The sequence below is a fragment of the Ascidia mentula genome, chromosome 9, assembly GCF_947561715.1.
Source record: "Ascidia mentula chromosome 9, kaAscMent1.1, whole genome shotgun sequence".
Lineage (NCBI taxonomy): Eukaryota > Metazoa > Chordata > Ascidiacea > Phlebobranchia > Ascidiidae > Ascidia > Ascidia mentula.
The window spans coordinates 8,033,662-8,053,276 of NC_138574.1; the positions used below are offsets into that span (position 1 = coordinate 8,033,662).

General features: G+C 43.1%; 1 protein-coding gene across 7 annotated transcripts in view; it reads left to right on the forward strand.

The window, feature by feature from the left end:
* LOC145913767 (uncharacterized) overlaps positions 1-19,615 on the forward strand; it is a 44,039-nt gene that overhangs the window by 16,817 nt on the left and 7,607 nt on the right. For 6 of the 7 annotated variants that reach the window (XM_083001521.1, XM_083001519.1, XM_083001520.1 and 3 more), the window contains 32 exons: positions 205-369; positions 458-598; positions 774-974; positions 1,039-1,239; positions 1,511-1,648; positions 1,704-1,822; positions 1,880-2,013; positions 2,070-2,278; positions 2,543-2,752; positions 2,901-3,103; positions 3,210-3,381; positions 3,445-3,643; positions 3,857-3,993; positions 4,173-4,229; positions 4,661-4,812; positions 4,899-4,999; positions 5,063-5,238; positions 5,436-5,675; positions 5,962-6,123; positions 6,215-6,388; positions 6,463-6,630; positions 7,177-7,344; positions 7,410-7,570; positions 7,648-7,768; positions 7,839-8,019; positions 8,301-8,542; positions 8,615-8,740; positions 8,985-9,140; positions 9,207-9,394; positions 9,787-9,982; positions 10,083-10,442; positions 11,372-19,576. In XM_083001521.1, coding sequence (XP_082857647.1) covers positions 205-369; positions 458-598; positions 774-974; positions 1,039-1,239; positions 1,511-1,648; positions 1,704-1,822; positions 1,880-2,013; positions 2,070-2,278; positions 2,543-2,752; positions 2,901-3,103; positions 3,210-3,381; positions 3,445-3,643; positions 3,857-3,993; positions 4,173-4,229; positions 4,661-4,812; positions 4,899-4,999; positions 5,063-5,238; positions 5,436-5,675; positions 5,962-6,123; positions 6,215-6,388; positions 6,463-6,630; positions 7,177-7,344; positions 7,410-7,570; positions 7,648-7,768; positions 7,839-8,019; positions 8,301-8,542; positions 8,615-8,740; positions 8,985-9,140; positions 9,207-9,394; positions 9,787-9,982; positions 10,083-10,442; positions 11,372-19,576 — 13,563 coding nt within the window. The remainder of the gene's footprint in view (positions 1-204; positions 370-457; positions 599-773; positions 975-1,038; positions 1,240-1,510; positions 1,649-1,703; positions 1,823-1,879; positions 2,014-2,069; positions 2,279-2,542; positions 2,753-2,900; positions 3,104-3,209; positions 3,382-3,444; positions 3,644-3,856; positions 3,994-4,172; positions 4,230-4,660; positions 4,813-4,898; positions 5,000-5,062; positions 5,239-5,435; positions 5,676-5,961; positions 6,124-6,214; positions 6,389-6,462; positions 6,631-7,176; positions 7,345-7,409; positions 7,571-7,647; positions 7,769-7,838; positions 8,020-8,300; positions 8,543-8,614; positions 8,741-8,984; positions 9,141-9,206; positions 9,395-9,786; positions 9,983-10,082; positions 10,443-11,371; positions 19,577-19,615) is intronic. The other variant, XM_083001524.1, reaches the window with a different exon arrangement.

The following is a 19,615-nucleotide window of genomic DNA, read 5'->3' on the forward strand; positions in this document are numbered from 1 at the left end:
TCAAAACCAATGAAAATATTAACTTGAAAGTGGAAAGTTTATTCCAAATCGACTTTGGATGCGAAACGGGAAAATCTTTGTTGCACTGCGCTGATAAAACCAGAAAGTATAAAATCATTAAACACAGCCCCTAAACAATGATAATAAAACGCGATCAAACAATTTTCATATCTTATAACACAGGTTTTAACAATTGAATTTTAGGTACCATCACCTTCGACGACGGAGACCACGAGGCCAGCATAGAAATCGTTGTATGTCGCGAGATGGCGCACCGCGAATCTAATTTCCGCGTCGAGTTGGTAGATCCTTATGACAGAGTGACCATCGCTGTGCCAACCACAATGGTCACCGTTATAAGGGACAAGGGTACGTTTATAACCAACTTTCACAGTCTTTTTAACTTGTGGTGATTTACATGAGCAATATTAAATATCGTTTATGCTATTTCCTACAGATCCAGGAATGCTTGGATTTGCCAGTCCTCGCTATAACTTCACATGTAGCGAAGGACAACTTGTTATTCCGGTTCACAGAAGTTCCGGAGCAGATGGAACCGTAGCTGTACCCTGGTACACTAGGGATGCTACTGCCGTGGGTAAGATGAAAGTTTCTCCTGTTGCAAATGAAACAGCATTTTTACTGTCGTTTCTTAAGGAACCATGTTGCGGTTGATTTGAATTAACCTCCATACAACACTACTTTCACAATTAAACTTCGGATATAAATTTTGTATTTCTCAAGTCTCATCTTCATTTTCCCTCTTTAAATAGGTGGAATACATTATCTGCCGGGTGACGGAAATCTTATCTTCGGCGACGGTGATGTTCTACGTAAGATTGTGGTACCAATGCCCAAGCGCGTCGAGTATTTCGACGAGGACGAAGTCGCTTTCAAACTCTGCCTCGGCGAGCCAACGGGTGGAGCATCACTTAACGTATACGAAGCCCACGTTGTGCTGCAGAACGACATAGGTAATCACGTGACTTCTAAATCCGTTGTGATTGGTTAGTAACACCAAACTATTTTTTATCGCAGTGCCGGCCAAGATCTCGTTTAAGTATCCAGACATGACATGTGAGCAATCTAAGGGAGTCCTCCATATTCCAGTGGAGCGTGACGATGCTTCTGGTTTGGCCACTCTGGCGTGGCAGGTCCGGGGAATTCCCGGAAAGCCGAAGTCTCGATATGAAGGAGCGACAGGAACTTTGGTATTCTCTGATGGCGAAACTAGCAAAGGTTACTAGCAATAACACCAAAATCGATTGTGTCTGCAAAAGAAATTTCTAATAAAGTTTAAAAAAGTGGTTCATGTTTGCCATTGGTCTCCAAACTTGAATGAATCTCTACTATAGGCACAAAAATGTAAAAAATTATGTTATATAAACACACAATATGGATGTACAATCATTTCAAGTACTGACCAGTGGATATGCCAACCATCCCAATTGAATTTCGAAATCAACACGTTTTATTCGATTTTGTTTTAATCAGATCTTTTGCTTTTAAGATATCTCAATCAAGCTTCCTCCCCACGTACAACAATATACCATGGATTCATTCGCTGTTGTACTTGAACAACCGACGAGTGGACGCGCAACACTGGGAGATCATCAGCAATGTTTGGCCTCAATCGATAACGACATCAGTAAGACGCATAGTAAATTATTTTGAGAACAATTAAACAACTCCTTACTTCGCAGTACCCGGAAAATTCAGCCTTGAAAAAGAAAGTTATGACTTCAAGCAGAGTAACGGCAGGGATGTGATCAAAGTGTTGAGAAATGGAGGAACTAAAGGAGCCGTTTCGTTGCCATGGAGAGTAAGTTTACAAATCTTTTACAAAATCAAAATCCTTGGTTACATGTTGTATGTTCAGGTTCTTCCCGCACATGAAACATCGCCGCCGTCATCCATGCATGACCTTCACGGTTCGGCGGAGTTTGATGACGGACAACCTTCTGCTGACGTCACAATACCCTTCCCACCTGACACGGACGAAGACCAAGAAAGGTGAATACACTTTAACCACACAACTCCATTTCACCAACAACTTTCCTTATTTTTAGTTTCGTCTTCATGTTACTGCCACCAGAGGGCAGGGGAGAGCTAGACGAGCCATACAGAGCTGATATGAATTTGGATAATGACCTAAGGTGCGAAATCACATTCGCGAAACCTGTTTACGAAATAAGGGGTGATATTGATACCTTCCTCCTTCCTGTGGTGAGAGATGGACCGAAAGGAAGACCAGCTGCGGTCGAATACAAAACTAAAGGTAAAAACAAATATGTTTTTTTAAACAGAGAGATTGTGTGGTTTCTAGACTGCTGTACAATTATATTTTTGTTGTGGTTTTAAAACTTTGATAGAAAGGCATGCAATCAAAAAAATCACTAGATTTCCTGATTACCCCCTAGTGACGTTTTATTAATTTTAATGTAGTATTCCAAGTACGCATTAACTGGATTTTGTTTGTGATAATAGTAAATCGCCCAACTTCAAAAACGTCTCATTCAAGTTTGCTATCTTAAAATTTTAGATGGATCAGCGGTAGATTGCACGCACTATATCGGAGGAGAGGGAGTTCTTCAATTTGAACCGGGAGAAAACAAGAAAGATATTCTTATTCCTGTCATGAATGATTCCAACGGAGGCAGAGCGACCTTTACTGTGGAGCTCGGTGAAATTACAGGGCCGGCTGAGCTCGGTGCAAATGAAAGTACATCCGTCCACATCGATAATGTCGCAGGTTCGCAATAATTGTTTTTAGTTTACAACATAAACAACATACTTAAAGCAAATAGTAAATTCGTGCAGGAAGCAGTTTCCCATTTTTACTCTACAAACAAGTGTAAAAACATAAAACATATGTTGCCTAAAATTCATATTTTTTGTAGGTTCTGGAAAGTTCGAAATGGAGTCCAGACAACAAATAGTGAACCAGAGTGAGGAAGTTCTGAGGATCGTTGTTGTACGAAGAAACGGTCGAAAGGGTGATGCCCAAGTCCCGTGGTTCGTTGAGAAAACTCCTCTTTCACCAACTTCAACTGCCAATCCCACAATGCAACAACCAGATGAATACGACAACTTTGAAGGAGTTGTAAGTGACTAATTTCATAATGTGAAATTTGCACTGGGAATTTTGAATTTTATAACTCGAATTTTAGTCCCAGAAACAAGTTTCTCAATATACACTTGATTTTCAGTTGGACTTCGATGATGGCGAGGACCAAAAGGAAATCGAAATTCCACTTTGGACGAAACCGCAGGACGATGAAATCACCGCGATTGACGTCACGCTTCTGACACCGATATCCCGTACAGGAGCCACGCTGGGAGACCAGAACACAACCAAAGTTACCATCAACAATGACGTTGGTAAGTAATCTTTGTTATTCACTACTTCACGAACTACATCGGATCAACCAAAATTGTGTCCAGATGGTGGCACTGTTGAGTTTGAGAATGAAGCTATCGAAGCGTTCGGTACGGATGGTGACGTCAGAGTTGTGGTGGTTCGCTCAGGCGCGTGCACTCACCCGTGTCACGTCACGTGGGAAGCTTTGGACGACACAGCTGTGCGAGGAAAGCACTACAGAGCTGGAAAGGGAATGCTGAACTTTGATAAAGGAGAAGACAAGTAATAATGAATTTTTACTATTGCTTTCGGAATTGTATTGCTGGTTCTAACCAGATGTGAATGCATCATAGTCGTACGTATGGGTTTTCACACAGCATCATATAATGTTCTAGCCGTAATCTTTAGTGTACAATGTCGGAAAGGATTGTATTGTCGACAAAAGTTGTAATGTGATAATAACGAGCGTATATTTAATTGCAACATACTTTAAAGGAAAGAAATAATTATTCCAATCGTCAACGACCCATCCGGTGACGTCATGTTCTTCCATGTTGCCTTGGGAACGGTGAGAGGCGGCGCAAAACTTGGTGCAACCTGCAAAGCTCAGGTCATGATTGACCACGTTCAAGGTAAAACTACAAGTAGTTTCAGTTATTTGTGTGATGTGTGCTGCGTTTGTAAAGCTGGTTTCACGTCATCGGTGAGTTTGAGTGTTGAATTGACGTCCATCACCATCTAGTGAGAATTTTGTGCAAAGCACGCTTGTTTTATCACTGGTTGTGTTGCATGTTTGCTTGTGTGCACGCAGAAATGACGCAGACGATCGACATCCAGCAGACAACCGCACCCATTATACCAGAAAACAGTGAGTATAGGAATATATGAGTTCGCTCAATACGGCTGCTTTTTGCTAACATGCAGTGCATCCATATACCTTAGTTTACTGTTAAAACATTTTAAGTTGGATAAGCAGCAGAGAAGCTTTAATAAATAAAACTACGCCAACACTTTTAAATGATTTGCCTTCCTTTGATTTTACATTCATTTTTGTATAAATAAGATTTGAAAATGCCTTTTAATATACCAACAACAACATAAATTCACTCGAGTTGTTACTCTATGTACGTTAGTTCGTGCATTGCATGTTATTGCATGATTTCATTTACGTTTGGGTGGCACGCCGTGTTTTGCATAGAATTTGGCCCAAAAGGTTTGAAATGCAAAGAAGTGAATTTACTGCGAACTTGTTCCAACTGTTCGCTTGATTCTTTACAAAAAGTGATATTATTTGTACAGTTCACGGGGAAATTGGGTTCGCGGAATGCGTGACACAGGGAAAGCAAAGCAACGGAAAAATCGTTCTGACCATGACAAGAAAAACCGGAAAGCGGGGCCGCGTGGTGGTGCCATGGAGCATTGAGAATGCCTCAACCAAATCCAGATACAATGTAAAGTCTCACGAATACGCATAAAGTCTTTCTTAAGCACTAAACTATTTTTTGACAATATTTATCATGGCGTATTGTATGTGCAGGACTTGCATGGCCAAGAAACGTTCAAAGATGGCGAGGAGGAAAGTCACATAGAAATCGACACACCGACCAAACCACAAGAAGCTGAACTTGAAACTTTCACGTAAAGCCTTTTTGTCAATAATATGAATCTTAACTTAATTACAAAATACATTTTACTTCACAGTGTGGTGCTCGGAGAACCGACAGGTGGCGCTGTGCTTGCTGGTAACGTCGAGTGTGCTGTGACGGTGACGAATGACGTCATACCTGGCAAAGTCGCTTTCCCGGATAGAAACTTGGAAGTTCAGCAATCTGACGAGGTGGTGAAAATACCTGTGATGCGAACAGCGAGAACAGAAGGTTTGTAAAGTTCGAAGTTGGGATAATGAATACGGGTTGAGGAAAAAATATATTGTTTAACATTACCTGAAAATTTTCTTTGTAGTTGGAGTAGAAATATACATCAAAATCTCATAAAATACTTCTGGCTTGACATGCTCTGATAGAATTACCTCTTGCCGTGTAATACAAAGTACATTTCATTATATAAATTTTAGGCAAGATTCGAGTACCCTGGAAGGCGACCGGTGACAATTTGGAGTCTCCATACGACAACTTGTCAGGCATTGAAACTTTTGAAGACGGTGACGATATTTCTCACATTAAAGTGAAACTTCCGCAACAACCGCGAGAGGCATCTGAGGAGCAATTCGTCGTCACTTTGTCGCCCCCGAAATCGAGCGAGGCGGTTTTAGGAGATGTTGACACGTGTCAAGTTACTGTCAACAACGATATCGGTAAATGAATGTCTTGTTTTAAACCTTAATGCGTTGTTATGATTTAAAAAATAGGTTTTGGGCTTGGAGACTGCGTTATTGTAATGAAAATAGTTGAAGACAGTTTTGTGTGCTGGCAGGTTTTCTGTTAAGAATAGTAGGTTACATATGGTTACATGGTGCCGTTTAAAAAACTAATTCACTGTACATAGAAACGCAGGTTGCATGTGAAATTAGGCAGTGATTTCATGATCTTTATAGTTTGTACCTGGGCTGTTTGTGTTAAATTGACAATTTCAACTTTCAGCACCCGCACTTGTCACATTCGACCAAAGTTCTTGTGACGCTGTACAAAGCAATGGTAAAGTCAACCTGAAGATCGTACGAACTCAAAACACACAGGGTCGTGTAATTGTACCATGGAAGATCATCCCCGAAAGTCCAGACTCCGTCTACATCGGAGTGGCAGGTACAAATATTTCAGAATTTTTACTTGATTGTAACATGGAAAACCTTTGTGTGAGAATATCAATCTTACTTTCAATGTTTTTGTTTTTCAGGCGAAACAACGCTTGAAGATGGAGATGATCATGGAACAGTGGAGGTGGGACTTCCCCAACTTCCTCTCACAAACCCAGAGGAAACAGTTACAGTGGCTCTGGAACCACCAGTGGGCGCTCACGCAAAACTCGCTGACGACGCGATGTGCACGACGAAAATTATTCACGACCTTGGTGAGTTTCTCATTTTTTCCAATTCAACTGTAGTTTTGCTTTAGAAGATATTAGAAGAAATTGTTTGTCTTCAGGCGAGGGCATGATTGAGATGAGGTCACATGATGTGATGTGCAATAGTGAGGAGGGGGAGGCCCTGGTTGCGGTTGTAAGGAAGCTGGGATATGACTTCCCTGCCGAGGTCACGTGGTCAACCGAGGATGACGACGCATATTTTGGACAACATTACGAAGCAGATAAAGGTTGGTTTCGATTATTTTGCTGCATTGTCAGATTGCAGACCTTGGTTTGTCGAAACTTTGCGGTCAGTCCACACTTAATATTTGCCAGCGGAATTAAATTACTAGTTGTACATTTTCATCAGATATTTGCATCAGTTTGTTAAAAAAACTTTTTTTTCTTCAGGGGCGAATTGTTTGGCATTCATTAATATTTTTGGATAGACTGCACCTCATGCAAAATGTTTTGACGTTAATGATAACACTTTTTTGACTTCGATTAAAGCAGTCCAGCCTGTAAACACAGACAACCCAGAGCAGAGGAAACAAACTTTAACATGGATTGTGATGATGTTGTAGCAATTTGACCTTTTTGCACTAATTTAGCTTGGTAATTATAAATTCGGTCCATATTCCTCCCCGCCGACTTATATCCTGCGGCTTTTTTATATATCGGCAATTTGTTTGTATCAGGTCACTGACATCGCAGTCATGCGACAGCACGAAACGCGTTGAATTTATTGCTGTTTTAATCACATTTTTGAAATGTGTTTTGTTTACTTTCGAAAGGAAAACTTAAGTTCAAACCCGGTGAAGCGGAACGAAGCATCCACATCCCTCTTATTAACGATCCCAGCGGAGAACAACGTCACTTCCACGTTCATCTTGATGACGTCAAGGGAAGGGACAAGATTGGCGACAATGAAACTTGTCACGTGACCATTGTCAACGAAGCGAGTAAGTGGTGTAGATTGGTTGTCAATTAAGCAAGACGTAACGTGGCAATAACACGTATATCTCAGCTCCGCCGAATGTTGTGGGAGACTTCGATGCGGATTTGGTCGGACCTCAAACAATCCGTACCACGTGGTTGCCAGCAGAGGATGGTGCACCAGTCAACGGATACAAAGTAACTTACTGGAGTCGTCCCGGTACCGTGAAGACCGTTGAACTTCCGCGGGATGTAAGTCGATTTGAATTAAGTTAGCTAGTCACACAGCGAACAGATGTTGAATAAGTTCCTTTACTTGATCTTCATAGCAAACTGAAGCAACTTTGGAAGACTTGCATCCCAACACACCATACCAAGTTAACGTTCGTCCTACCAACAACGTAGGGGACGGCCCCGCTTCTGAAACTATGGTTGTTGAAACCCAACCAGGTATACGGCTGACCTGTGTAATAATAAATTATAAAATAGCTCCCAACTAAAGCCACATCGGTTTACTCAGAACTGCGACTGACCTACCAGACCCCAGTGCAGGCAATGACGAGCCAAAAAATGAGTGAGTTTGTGTTGAAGCGAAATATTAAGGAGTTTAAGGACGTGGTGACCTGGAAGATTGTGAAAGAAATTCGTCGACGCAAGAAAACCAAAAGTTCAACGTCATCAAGCCAGTCGAGTTCATCAAGGTATTTATAAGTGTTCATACTTTTCTGCAGAATCGAAACAATTTTTTCTTTTGATTTAGATTGCTGCAATTCAATTAATATTGGCCACTATTATTAGAAATATTTAACGAAAAAATACTGTATTGGTGAAAGTAACAAGTGTAGATAGCTTTTAAATAAAGCTAATGAGTCACAGAGAGCTTTTGCCATCAGAATAAACATGTAAACACAAATGCACATCTTGCATTTATGTTTGCAAGAAATTTGTTTTGTGCTGAAATCAATACGTATTGTACTCACAGCTCATCGGATAGCAGCGATGCCACCGGCGAGGAACCATTGATCGTTAGCAGTGGAGAACTTGAATATCAACCCGGGAATGAAATCGCCACCCTGCAATTCCCGCTCAAACAAGATATGCGTCATTCCTCGCAGGTTTATCGCTTATTGGTCCGTCGCAAACCACGTGACGGGGCCACGGACGAGGAAGATGAACGCGAGCGCCCACTAGCGAATATAGAACTAAACGTTGTAAACGACACAGGTGTGTGGTAACTCTCAGTAAATGCAAAATCATTGACACAACGGATGATAATGTAAACGCGCATTGGTTAAGGTTTCCCAGGCAGAGTCCGTAAACCTTTTGCTGCTTCGATGAACCCACATGAATGTACGGTTTCATGGGAACCACCAGCTTTCGGTGGACCAGTGGAAGGATATAAAGTGATTGCGAAATCGGATGGTAAGTTTTAAAGTTCAAAATTGAAGTTTTATACCCCGAAGTATATGTCGGATAAACACATCCAAACGAAGCTACTTACTTTGTTAATTTCATACTTACAATTATTGTACATAACAAAATGAACAAACTTTTGGCAAAATAGTTAATAGGTAACTACCACCTTTTGCAACAATAGCGGATACAATACACGAAAGTTTTATAAATTTGTGTCAATCGACTTTTTACAAGAATGCATTCTTTACAGACGGGGATACAGTTGAAGAAACAGTGGGTCCTGACGAAAGGAAAATAACTTTGACTAACTTAAAACCGTCAACCAAATATCGAGTCTTTGTCCAACCATTCAACAAGACTGGACACGCTCAACTATCATCCACTGCACACGTGGTTACCCAAGACGGTAAAATTGTTTGAAAAAAATAATTCATCTCAGTGGTCTAAATTTTTTTCTTCCATCTTTGTGCAGAAATGAAAGTTGAATTTTCCGAGAGGTTTTATTCGTTCAAGACAAGCGACAAGGTTGCGGTGATTCCCCTCAAGCGACACTTCACGAGAGGTTACGCGACGCTGCACTGGAACGTTCGTTGGTGTAAGAGAAGTGATGCGTCCGACGCCTCATCATCCTCATCATCAGATTCAGATTCTGAATTCGAGGTTTGTTTCAGTAACATAGATTCTAATTTTATTAGTCTGTTTTTTTGGCACATTAAAACGTAACTTGTATTCACCGACGTTTCGCCTGCTACAACAGACTATTAAAATATTACATGCCTGGCAGCAACAGCAACATTATATTATGTAATTTAAAACAACGTCATTTAACCTGATGAAAAGATCGGCATGGTTTCGAAGTTAGTATTGGTAGATTCAAAAAACTACAACAAGAGTAAAAATGAGTAATAGAATGCAAAATAATGTTGTTGTTTTGTTCCTGTTTCCATCTTCAAATGACATAGTAACAACATGAGCAAACGGCTCAAATACTTAAACAAATCGGACATAATGCCGTCAAATGTAGACATAGTGACGATTGGTTTTATTCTTAGTCAAGAGGCCGTGACTGGGCTTCTGGATCCGTTACATTCCAAGATGGAGTTGATAAAGCGGAGGTGAGGATTCCCTTGCAACAAGCTCCTCCAGCCCCTGTGCCAAGGAAGAGATCTTTCTTCTGGCTGCATGTGGTCGATCCTAACAGGAAGAAGAGATTGGCCGCCATGAGATGTAAACTCGTCGACGATAAAGGTATGAAAAAAATTCATGTCACACTTTAATTTTATGTCGCTCAATGTTTACTTTATCTATTTACCAAATGTCGTCATGTTCTTTTGGTCGGTGTTTGCAGCATACGGTGTTATCGGTTTCACAAATGACCACGCCACACTTCAAGGCGATAGCGACGCCACTGATATTCTGCTGCTGCCTTTGTCACGTCACAACGGCTCCGAGGGTCACGTGCTCGTGACGTGGGAGGCGCATGTTGCCGACGATGCCGAATACCTTTTGTCCACCGAGGCCTTAGAAGGCAACTTAGCGTTTGTTGATGGGGAAACTAACAACTCTGTGGCGTTGCGCCTCAGCCCGTCTTGGGTCGATGATTTCCAAACACGTGACCCTGTTGACGTCACGGTGGAATTGACGTCAGCGCAGCGTGGTGCTGATCTTGTTGAGGAGGCTCGGTCTTGTGTTGTTCATTTGTTGCCTGGTGAGGGCCGTAGAAACCTCAGTCGGCGGTGTTTGGTCGTCTTTTAGCTGCATCTTGTTCCACCCTGTGACGGAGTTAGTTCTATCTCTTCTACACAATGCACTAAACAACACTAAACAAAATTCACAGTCGTCTTTGTGTGACATTACATTACTACATACTGCATGGTACTTGTCCGTAACTACCAATTTGCGACGGTTTGTGTTGACAAAAACACCAAAATCACACATAATTAGGTGATTTTCTCACACCAAACTGCAGGTCATTCAACAATTCTATTCACAAAATTTGCGATAGTTCCATGTTTGCAGTAAGGTACAATCGCGAATTAATAACGAATCTAATCTTTCCTCAACGAACTTTTACCTTACAGGCATAACTCTAACCAATAACCACTTACAGCCACTTCCACGTAGCGAAGTGTGCCACAGTTACCTCCGTAATTGGTCAAAAGTAACCCCGAGTGCAGGCATGACCTTTCAACCCACCTTCTTAGAGTTAAGCAAGGTAATGTGTGAATGCATGTTCTAATTTTATGTCGATCGAATTGATGGTAATTAGAATGTAGAGAATTAACGAATTAACCATGCACGAAACAAAACGATTGGACATAATATGCTGTGTATTTAGGTTAGGGGTTCTTAACCGGAGCAAGTTTACCTCCTGATAGCTAGCAAAGAAATAATTGGAGAAAATTCTCCCATAAATTTGTCTTAATTTTTAACATGTTTGGAATAAATATTTTTTTCGGGGGACAATAAAAAATACGGTTAAGAACCGCTATTGTGAAATACACACATGTTAGTGTTAAAATAACTAAAGAAACATTATTGGTTCGATTGCCTATACATGTTTGTAATAGCTGAATAAATATATCTATCTAAACGAAACAAACGGACAAACAAACAAACATTCTTGTTTGTTTTTAGCTGAAAGAGGAGTCGTATCAATCTGTCCTGAAAAACAGAAGATAAAATGGCCACTTCAAGACGACGGCATCCGGTTTGAAATTTTAAGGGAGCAGGGATGTTACGGACCAATATCAGTTGAATGGTGTCTAGGAACAAAATCAGGAAGCAGTTCTAGTAGCTTGAGCAGTTCAAGCAGTTCAAGTAGCGATGATGATGACGAAAGCCTCTCTAAAATTTTCAAACAAGTGTCAGGAGATGTGCGGTTTGCGAATGGCGAGACTTCACGAAATTTCTCTATTCCAATTAACAAGGACGCGAACTTGTGTGAAGATATGTTCCTATACTTGTCCATAATCCCTCTAACTCCTGGCGTTGCTCTGAAAAAAGGAAGAAACAAAGCCACTGTTGATATTTTGCCGGAACGCGGATATGTGACGGTAAAGCCACAGGATGATGAAATAAAATGGCCTCCTTCGGATAATTCTATCAAGTTTAATGTGACACGCGACCTCGGTACGTTCGGTGAGGCGTACTTGCAGTGGGAACTTACTCAAGGTGACCAGAAGCAAACCGATGGACCGGATGAAGAACTGTTTTCCAACACAAGTGGAGATATCCACATGGCAAACGGCGAATCTGAACGTTCGTTCAAGATACCGATATCGGAAGGTACTTACGGACCGCGCAAGGATCACAACTACACCCTAAAAATCGTGCCCGTTACCCCTGAGCTGACTGTAGACAGTGACTCAGAAAACGTTAACTTTACCATGCTCAAGCGTGTACCACCTGGATCTATTGGCTTCGCGACAAGTGGCGCCGAATATAACACTGAGGACCAAGATCAGATCTCTATTCCAGTTATTCGGGAAAACGGAGCAGGCGGTAAAGTTACTGCTGAATATTTTACCAGAGATGAAACTGCCACTGCTGGGGTTGAATATCAGAAAACCTCATCACATGGAATCGTGACTTTCGAAGACGAACAAACAGAGAGTCGTATTGTTGTCGAGTTAGTCCCAGGTGCCAAATACAGAAAGCCGAAAAAGCTGTTGGTTGAATTGGGTGAAACCACAGGCGATGCTGACTTGGAAACGTTGTACGAAACGGAAGTTGTCTTGCTGCCCAGTTATGTTGAACCGCCCGGTGTTATTGCGTTTGACTGCGACGAGGACAAAGAAGTGTGTGTAAACGACACACACTGCGTTGAGATCGATGTTAAACGGACGGATGGTGTGGAAGGGATGGTGAGCGTTCTTTGTTCCGCGGTGGAAGGAAGTGCAGAGGAGGGGAAACATTTCGGAAATTACTCAAAACCTGTTACCTTCCAAGACGGAGAAACCAAGCAAACAGTAAAAATAGATTTAATTGAACAGCGATACCGCAAAAATCTCGACTTCTGCGTTGTTTTAACCCAGCCGGAAGGGGGCGCTAGACTTGGAAACCTCGTGGAAAGAAGAATCACTCTTTTACCAACTTACACAGAACCACCTGGAAAATTCGCGATCCCGAAAGTTGAACACCAGAACTACAGCACATGCGCCACTTTCAAAAGCACATATCAGATTACTCTGTCCAGAACTGGTGGAGTTGGCGGAGATGTTGGAGTAAGATACAGGACAGAGAATGGAACCGCCATCGCCGGAAAGCATTACAAGAGTGCGAGCGGTATTTTGATTGTGTCAGACGGCGAAACAAACGGAATATGCGACGTTGAATTGCTTTCCTGTGAATATCGGGAAACGCTATTCTTCTATGTACACGTGGAAGATCCTTACGGGGGCGCCGAGCTCGGTGAAGAAACGAAAATGAAGATTTATCTTTTGCCTACAGACACCGAACCACCCGGTTCATTGAATCTTCCCAATGTCCCTGTTACTGCCAACGCAGCGGAAAGTGACGTCATTAAGGTGCCAATCACAAGAATTGACGGCCTTGGCGGTGACGTTTCTATCAGAGTAAAGACTGTAGACGGCAGCGCGAAAGATGATGTCCATTACAAGGGTCTTGATGGAACAGTTACAATTAAACATCGCCAGGATCATGTTGAGCTTCCTATAAATCTCTTACCAACAATATACAGAGAGGAACTTAATTTTGTCTTGGAAATAAGCGAACCAACTGGCGGAGCAGATATTAAATGCAACTCGGTCACCATTAAACTCCCACCCACAGACACAGAACCTGAAGGCCAAGTTTCGCTTCCAGATGATATTGAGGCAGCGGCCGATGCAAACAAGGACACAACGATCAGTATCCCGTTACAAAGAGTCAATGGCGTCGGCGGAGAGAAAAATCTCAAATACAAAACTGAAGATGGAAGTGCAAAAGCTGGGATACATTATACACCATCAGAAGGAGTGATAACTCTTAAGGATCGCCAGGATGAAGATTGTGTGGAGGTCGGACTTTTGCCAGCTTCGTACAGGGATACTCTCCATTTTACCGTAAAAATATTTGATCTTGATAAAACGGTTTCTGCCAAAATAGTTCTCCCACCAACTGATATTGAACCTCCAGGAACTGCTACATTGCCAGAGAGTGACGATCTGGTTGTAAATGCGAATGACTCGGACAGTGTTGATGTGACAGTCAAGCGTATAAATGGTGTTGGTGGGGAAATGATTGTTGCAATTTCAACCTGCGATGACACTGCATTCGAAGGTGTCCATTATAAAGCATTGGACGGGAAAGTAACATTTAAAGACAGGCAAGAATCAGCTCAAGTTCCCGTACAACTACTACCTGCAGTGTACAGAGAACCACTACAGTTCATCGTTAAAATCAGCGATCCAACAGACGGAACAGATCTTGGAAATACACTCGTCACTCTGCAGCCAACTGATACGGAACCTGAAGGCCAAGTTTCGCTTCCAGATGATTTTGAGGCAGCGGCCGATGCAAACAAGGACACAACGATCAGTATCCCGTTACAAAGAGTCAATGGCATCGGCGGAGAGAAAAATCTCAAATACAAAACTGAAGATGGAAGTGCAAAAGCTGGGATACATTATACACCATCAGAAGGAGTGATAACTCTTAAGGATCGCCAGGATGAAGATTGTGTGGAGGTCGGACTTTTGCCAGCTTCGTACAGGGATACTCTCCATTTTACCGTAAAAATATTTGATCTTGATAAAACGGTTTCTGCCAAAATAGTTCTCCCACCAACTGATATTGAACCTCCAGGAACTGTTACATTGCCAGACAGTGACGATCTGGTTATAAATGCGAACGACTCGGACAGTGTTGATGTAACAGTCAAGCGTATAAATGGTGTTGGTGGGGAAATGATTGTTGCAATTTCAACCCGCGATGACACTGCATTCGAAGGTGTCCATTATAAAGCACTGGACGGGAAAGTAACACTTAAAGACAGGCAAGAATCAGCTCAAGTTCCTGTACAGCTTTTACCCGCTATGTACAGAGAACCACTGCAGTTTAAAGTCGAAATTAGCGACCCTGCAGATGGAACAGATCTGGGAAACACACTCGTCACTCTGCAGCCAACTGATACAGAACCTGAAGGCCAAGTTTCGCTTCCAGATGATTTTGAGGCAGCGGCCGATGCAAACAAGGACACAACGATCAGTATCCCGTTACAAAGAGTCAATGGCATCGGCGGAGAGAAAAATCTCAAATACAAAACTGAAGATGGAAGTGCAAAAGCTGGGATACATTATACACCATCAGAAGGAGTGATAACTCTTAAGGATCGCCAGGATGAAGATTGTGTGGAGGTCGGACTTTTGCCAGCTTCGTACAGGGATACTCTCCATTTTACCGTAAAAATATTTGATCTTGATAAAACGGTTTCTGCCAAAATAGTTCTCCCACCAACTGATATTGAACCTCCAGGAACTGCTACATTGCCAGACAGTGACGATCTGGTTGTAAATGCGAATGACTCGGACAGTGTTAATGTGACAATCAAGCGTATAAATGGTGTTGGTGGGGAAATGATTGTTGCAATTTCAACCTGCGATGACACTGCATTGGAAGGTGTCCATTATAAAGCATTGGACGGGAAAGTAACACTTAAGGACAGGCAAGAATCGGCTCAAGTTCCCGTACAACTACTACCTGCAGTGTACAGAGAACCACTACAGTTCATCCTTGAAATCAGCGACCCTACAGACGGAACAGATCTTGGAAATACACTCGTCACTCTGCAGCCAACTGATACAGAACCTGAAGGCCAAATTTCACTTCCAGACGATCTCAAAGCCGTGGCTGATGCAAACAAAGATACAACGATCAGTATCCCGTTACACAGAGTCAATGGCGTCGGCGGAGAGAAAAATCTCAAATACAAAACTGAAGATGGAAGTGCAAAAGCTGGGATACATTATACACCATCAGAAGGAGTGATAACTCTTAAGGATCGCCAGGATGAAGATTGTGTGGAGGTCGGACTTTTGCCAGCTTCGTTCAGGGATACTCTCCATTTTACTGTAAAAATATTTGATCTTGATAAAACGGTTTCTGCTAAAATAGTTCTTCCACCAACTGATATTGAACCTCCAGGAACTGTTATATTGCCAGAGAGTGACGATCTGGTTGTAAATGCGAATGACTCGGACAGTGTTGATGTGACAGTCAAGCGTATAAATGGTGTTGGTGGGGAAATGATTGTTGCAATTTCAACCCGCGATGACACTGCATTCGAAGGTGTCCATTATAAAGCATTGGGCGGGAAAGTAACACTTAAAGACAGGCAAGAATCAGCTCAAGTTACCGTACAACTACTACCTGCAGTGTACAGAGAACCACTGCAGTTTAAAGTTGAAATTAGCGACCCTGCAGATGGAACAGATCTGGGAAACACACTCGTCACTCTGCAACCAACTGACACAGAACCTGAAGGAAGATTAGTGTTTGGAGATGCCGATGGTACGTCATATCCGGTGGTAAACGCAAATCAAGACAAGGAGGCATCGATTGAGGTGGAACGTATTGATGGAGTTGGAGGGGACAAGGTCGTGCACTTTAAAACTATAGAGGTATCTGCTAAGGACGGACAACACTTTAAAGGATGTGAAGGAACTTTGGTTCTGAAAGATCGCCAAGAAAAGGGAACTATTGCGATTCCTCTTCTCCCTGCAGTTTATCGCAAACCTTTGGAGTTTCAAGTAGAAATGAATGAGTTGAACAAAGAACCAGTTAAAACAACTGTGAAATTATTGCCAACTGATACGGAACCATCTGGAAAGGTAGAATTGCCCAAATGGATAAATTCCAATGTGTTGAAAGAAGACGTGGCGAAAGTTCCAATTCGTCGTGTCGGAGGAAAAGGCGGCGATGTTTCAGTTGGAATCAAGACAAGCAACGGCGATGCTATTGAAGGAGTTCACTACAGAGGTATCGACGGGCGAGTTACCTTGAAAGACAAGCAGGAGCAAGTAGAGTTAGCGATACCCCTCATGCGAACAATGTATCGGGACAACCTGACATTCTATGTGGAGATTGACGATCCGGAGGGGGGAGCAGAAATTTCGGACATGAATAACTGTGCTGTCACCCTTTCACCTACAGACACAGAACCAGAAGGCTTTTTGGCGTTTATTGACACCGCTGACATGCCAGAGGTCACAGTGGATGCGAACGATACGGAACGGTTGCAAATACCCATAAAGCGTTATGGAGGGGTTGGCGGACCTACCACTGTTAATTACCAAACAATGGACGGTTCGGCAATAGCTGGAAAGCACTACGAACCATCTTCAGGCTCCATCACTGTAGAAGATCGACAAGATGGTGATGAAATATCTATTGCCTTACTCCCAGAAAATTATCGGGAGGAACTTGACTTCACTGTTGAAGTCAAATCTAATGACGGCAAGAGAAAGTCTACGATGAAGATTTTGTTGTCTCCAACGGACACAGAACCACCTGGAGTGTTAACTCTGCCGGACGACGACGTCCTTGAAGTGAGCGCCAAGAATTGCAACAGCCTCGGAATTCCGATTCGACGTAAAAAGGGAGTTGGGGGCGAGGTCTCAGTCCGGGTTCGAACCAAAGATGAAAGCGCAAAAGACGGGACTCATTATAGTGGTGTCGATCGCAGGGTTGTTTTTAAAGACCGCGAAGACTTTGTAGAAGTTGAAGTTCCCTTGTTGCCACTTCTCTACCGCAACAAACTTAGTCTCGTTGTTGAACTTGACGAACCTCTTGGGGGAACCAAGCTTGGTGACGTCAGCAAATCGACTGTAACGTTCTTACCAACCGATGACGAGCCATCAGGAACGCTAACGTTGCCTGAAATAGGTGATGACGGAAACAATGACGTGGTGTGTGACGCCACTGAAACGGAACACGTCATTGTTCCGGTGAAACGTATCAATGGAAAAGGTGGCCCAATATCAGTTTCTTATCACACAAGAGATGGGACGGCTACAGCCGGTGAACATTACACACATACATCCGGGACACTGACAGTCGGGGACAGGGAAACGGGTGGCGAGATATCAGTTCCAGTCGAGCCAAAGATGTACAGAAGCGAATTGGATTTCTACCTTGATTTGGACGATGGCGACAACGACAAGGGCAAATCAAGTAAGACAAATAGTGTACGCGTACGTCTGCTGCCCACTGACAAAGAACCAGCCGGGAAACTGGTATTTGATGCCTCTGATGGGAACATGAGTTTCGACACCGACAAGTCAGACACACTCAAAATCCCACTGACCAGAGAAGGGGGATGTGGAGGAGACGTAGACGTTGATTACGTCACCGTGGACGGAACTGCGAAAGAGGGTGAGCATTACGTCAGCACTTCTGGAAAAGCTTCCGTTGGAGATCGAAAAACAACTACTTGGATCGAGGTTGCGACTCTTCCAAGCAAACGAACCGAGGAAATGTTTTTCACGGTCGTCCTTAACAGACCAGATGGAAGTAAGGAAGAAATACCTGTTATGTTGAAACCGAACGCGGAACCACCAACCTACGAGTTCGACTGCAAGCTTTCCAAGATTAATGCTTGCGTCCTCGACGACAACGTCGTCCGCATTCCGGTCCGTAGAGGCAGTGGCAAGGGCAATAACACCATTCCCCTCGCCTACAAAACCAAACCAGGCACTGCAAAACCGAGCAAGCACTACACAACATGCAAGGGAACCACAGAAATTAAGGAGGGGGCGGATGATTGCAACATCGAAATTCCACTGAAAAAAGCAGAATACAGACGTCCGGCAAACTTTTTTGTTTACATCAGAAACCACCTCGGGGTCGTTTACATCGTAGAAGTAATCTTGAAACCAACAAAGGAAGATCCACCAGGAGTCCTTGAGTTCTCATCCCCGACATACAACTTCCCAGCTTACACGGGGGCGTCTGGAAATCCCACAATATCAATACCAGTCGTACGGAAATCTGGATCAGGTGGTGAAGTTCTTGTGGATTTCTTCACACGTGACAACACTGCGATCAACGGGAAACATTATGCAGAAGCAAGTGACCAGATTCGGTTTGAAGACGGTCAGACGGTAAAAGATGTCGAAATCAAGTTGCTTCCTTACGACAAATACACGAAGGATCTTTCCTTCGTCGTGGAGCTTGGTCTTGCCAGTGGAGGCGCCGAAGTGGAAGGAAACTACGAGACTGAAGTGTCGTTGCTCGCTCCCCTCGATGCGAACGAACCTGGAGTGTTGGGATTCGAATCCACCAGAACTGTGGTGTCGTCGACTCGCTTGCAGACGAAGAAGAACAAACCGGTCAAGATTGAGATTCCAGTTCGTCGAACGATCGGTAGTCACGGCGCAGTGGGAGTTGATTTTTACACACGCGACAACACTGCTGTATCTGGAAAGCATTACGTGGAAACGCAAGGAGAGCTTGATTTTGCGTCTGGCGAGATTCGCAAAAGCATTGAAGTCGACCTACTGCCCGGTCCTCACTACAAAAAGCAATGCTCCTTTACCGCCGAGCTTGGTGGAACGACTGGAGATGCGGATGTAGGTGTGTATGAGACCGAAGTGGTCTTAAACCCTCTCAGGAGGCGATCATCGGGGAGCAGTTCGAGTAGCTCGTCAAGCTCATCCAGCAGCTCGTCGAGCTCATCCGACGAAGACGTTTTCCGTTCGTCGCACACCGAAATCGTACAGCGAGAGGTTGGAATCACCGACGTGAGAACCGAACATACAGAAATTAAGACTGTCACTTTCACAACTTATGAAACACAAACCACGCTTGAAACGAGCGTCCACCACTACCAAGAAGTGCTAGGTACTACTTACGTTTTTATATGTGATTATATAAGTTTGT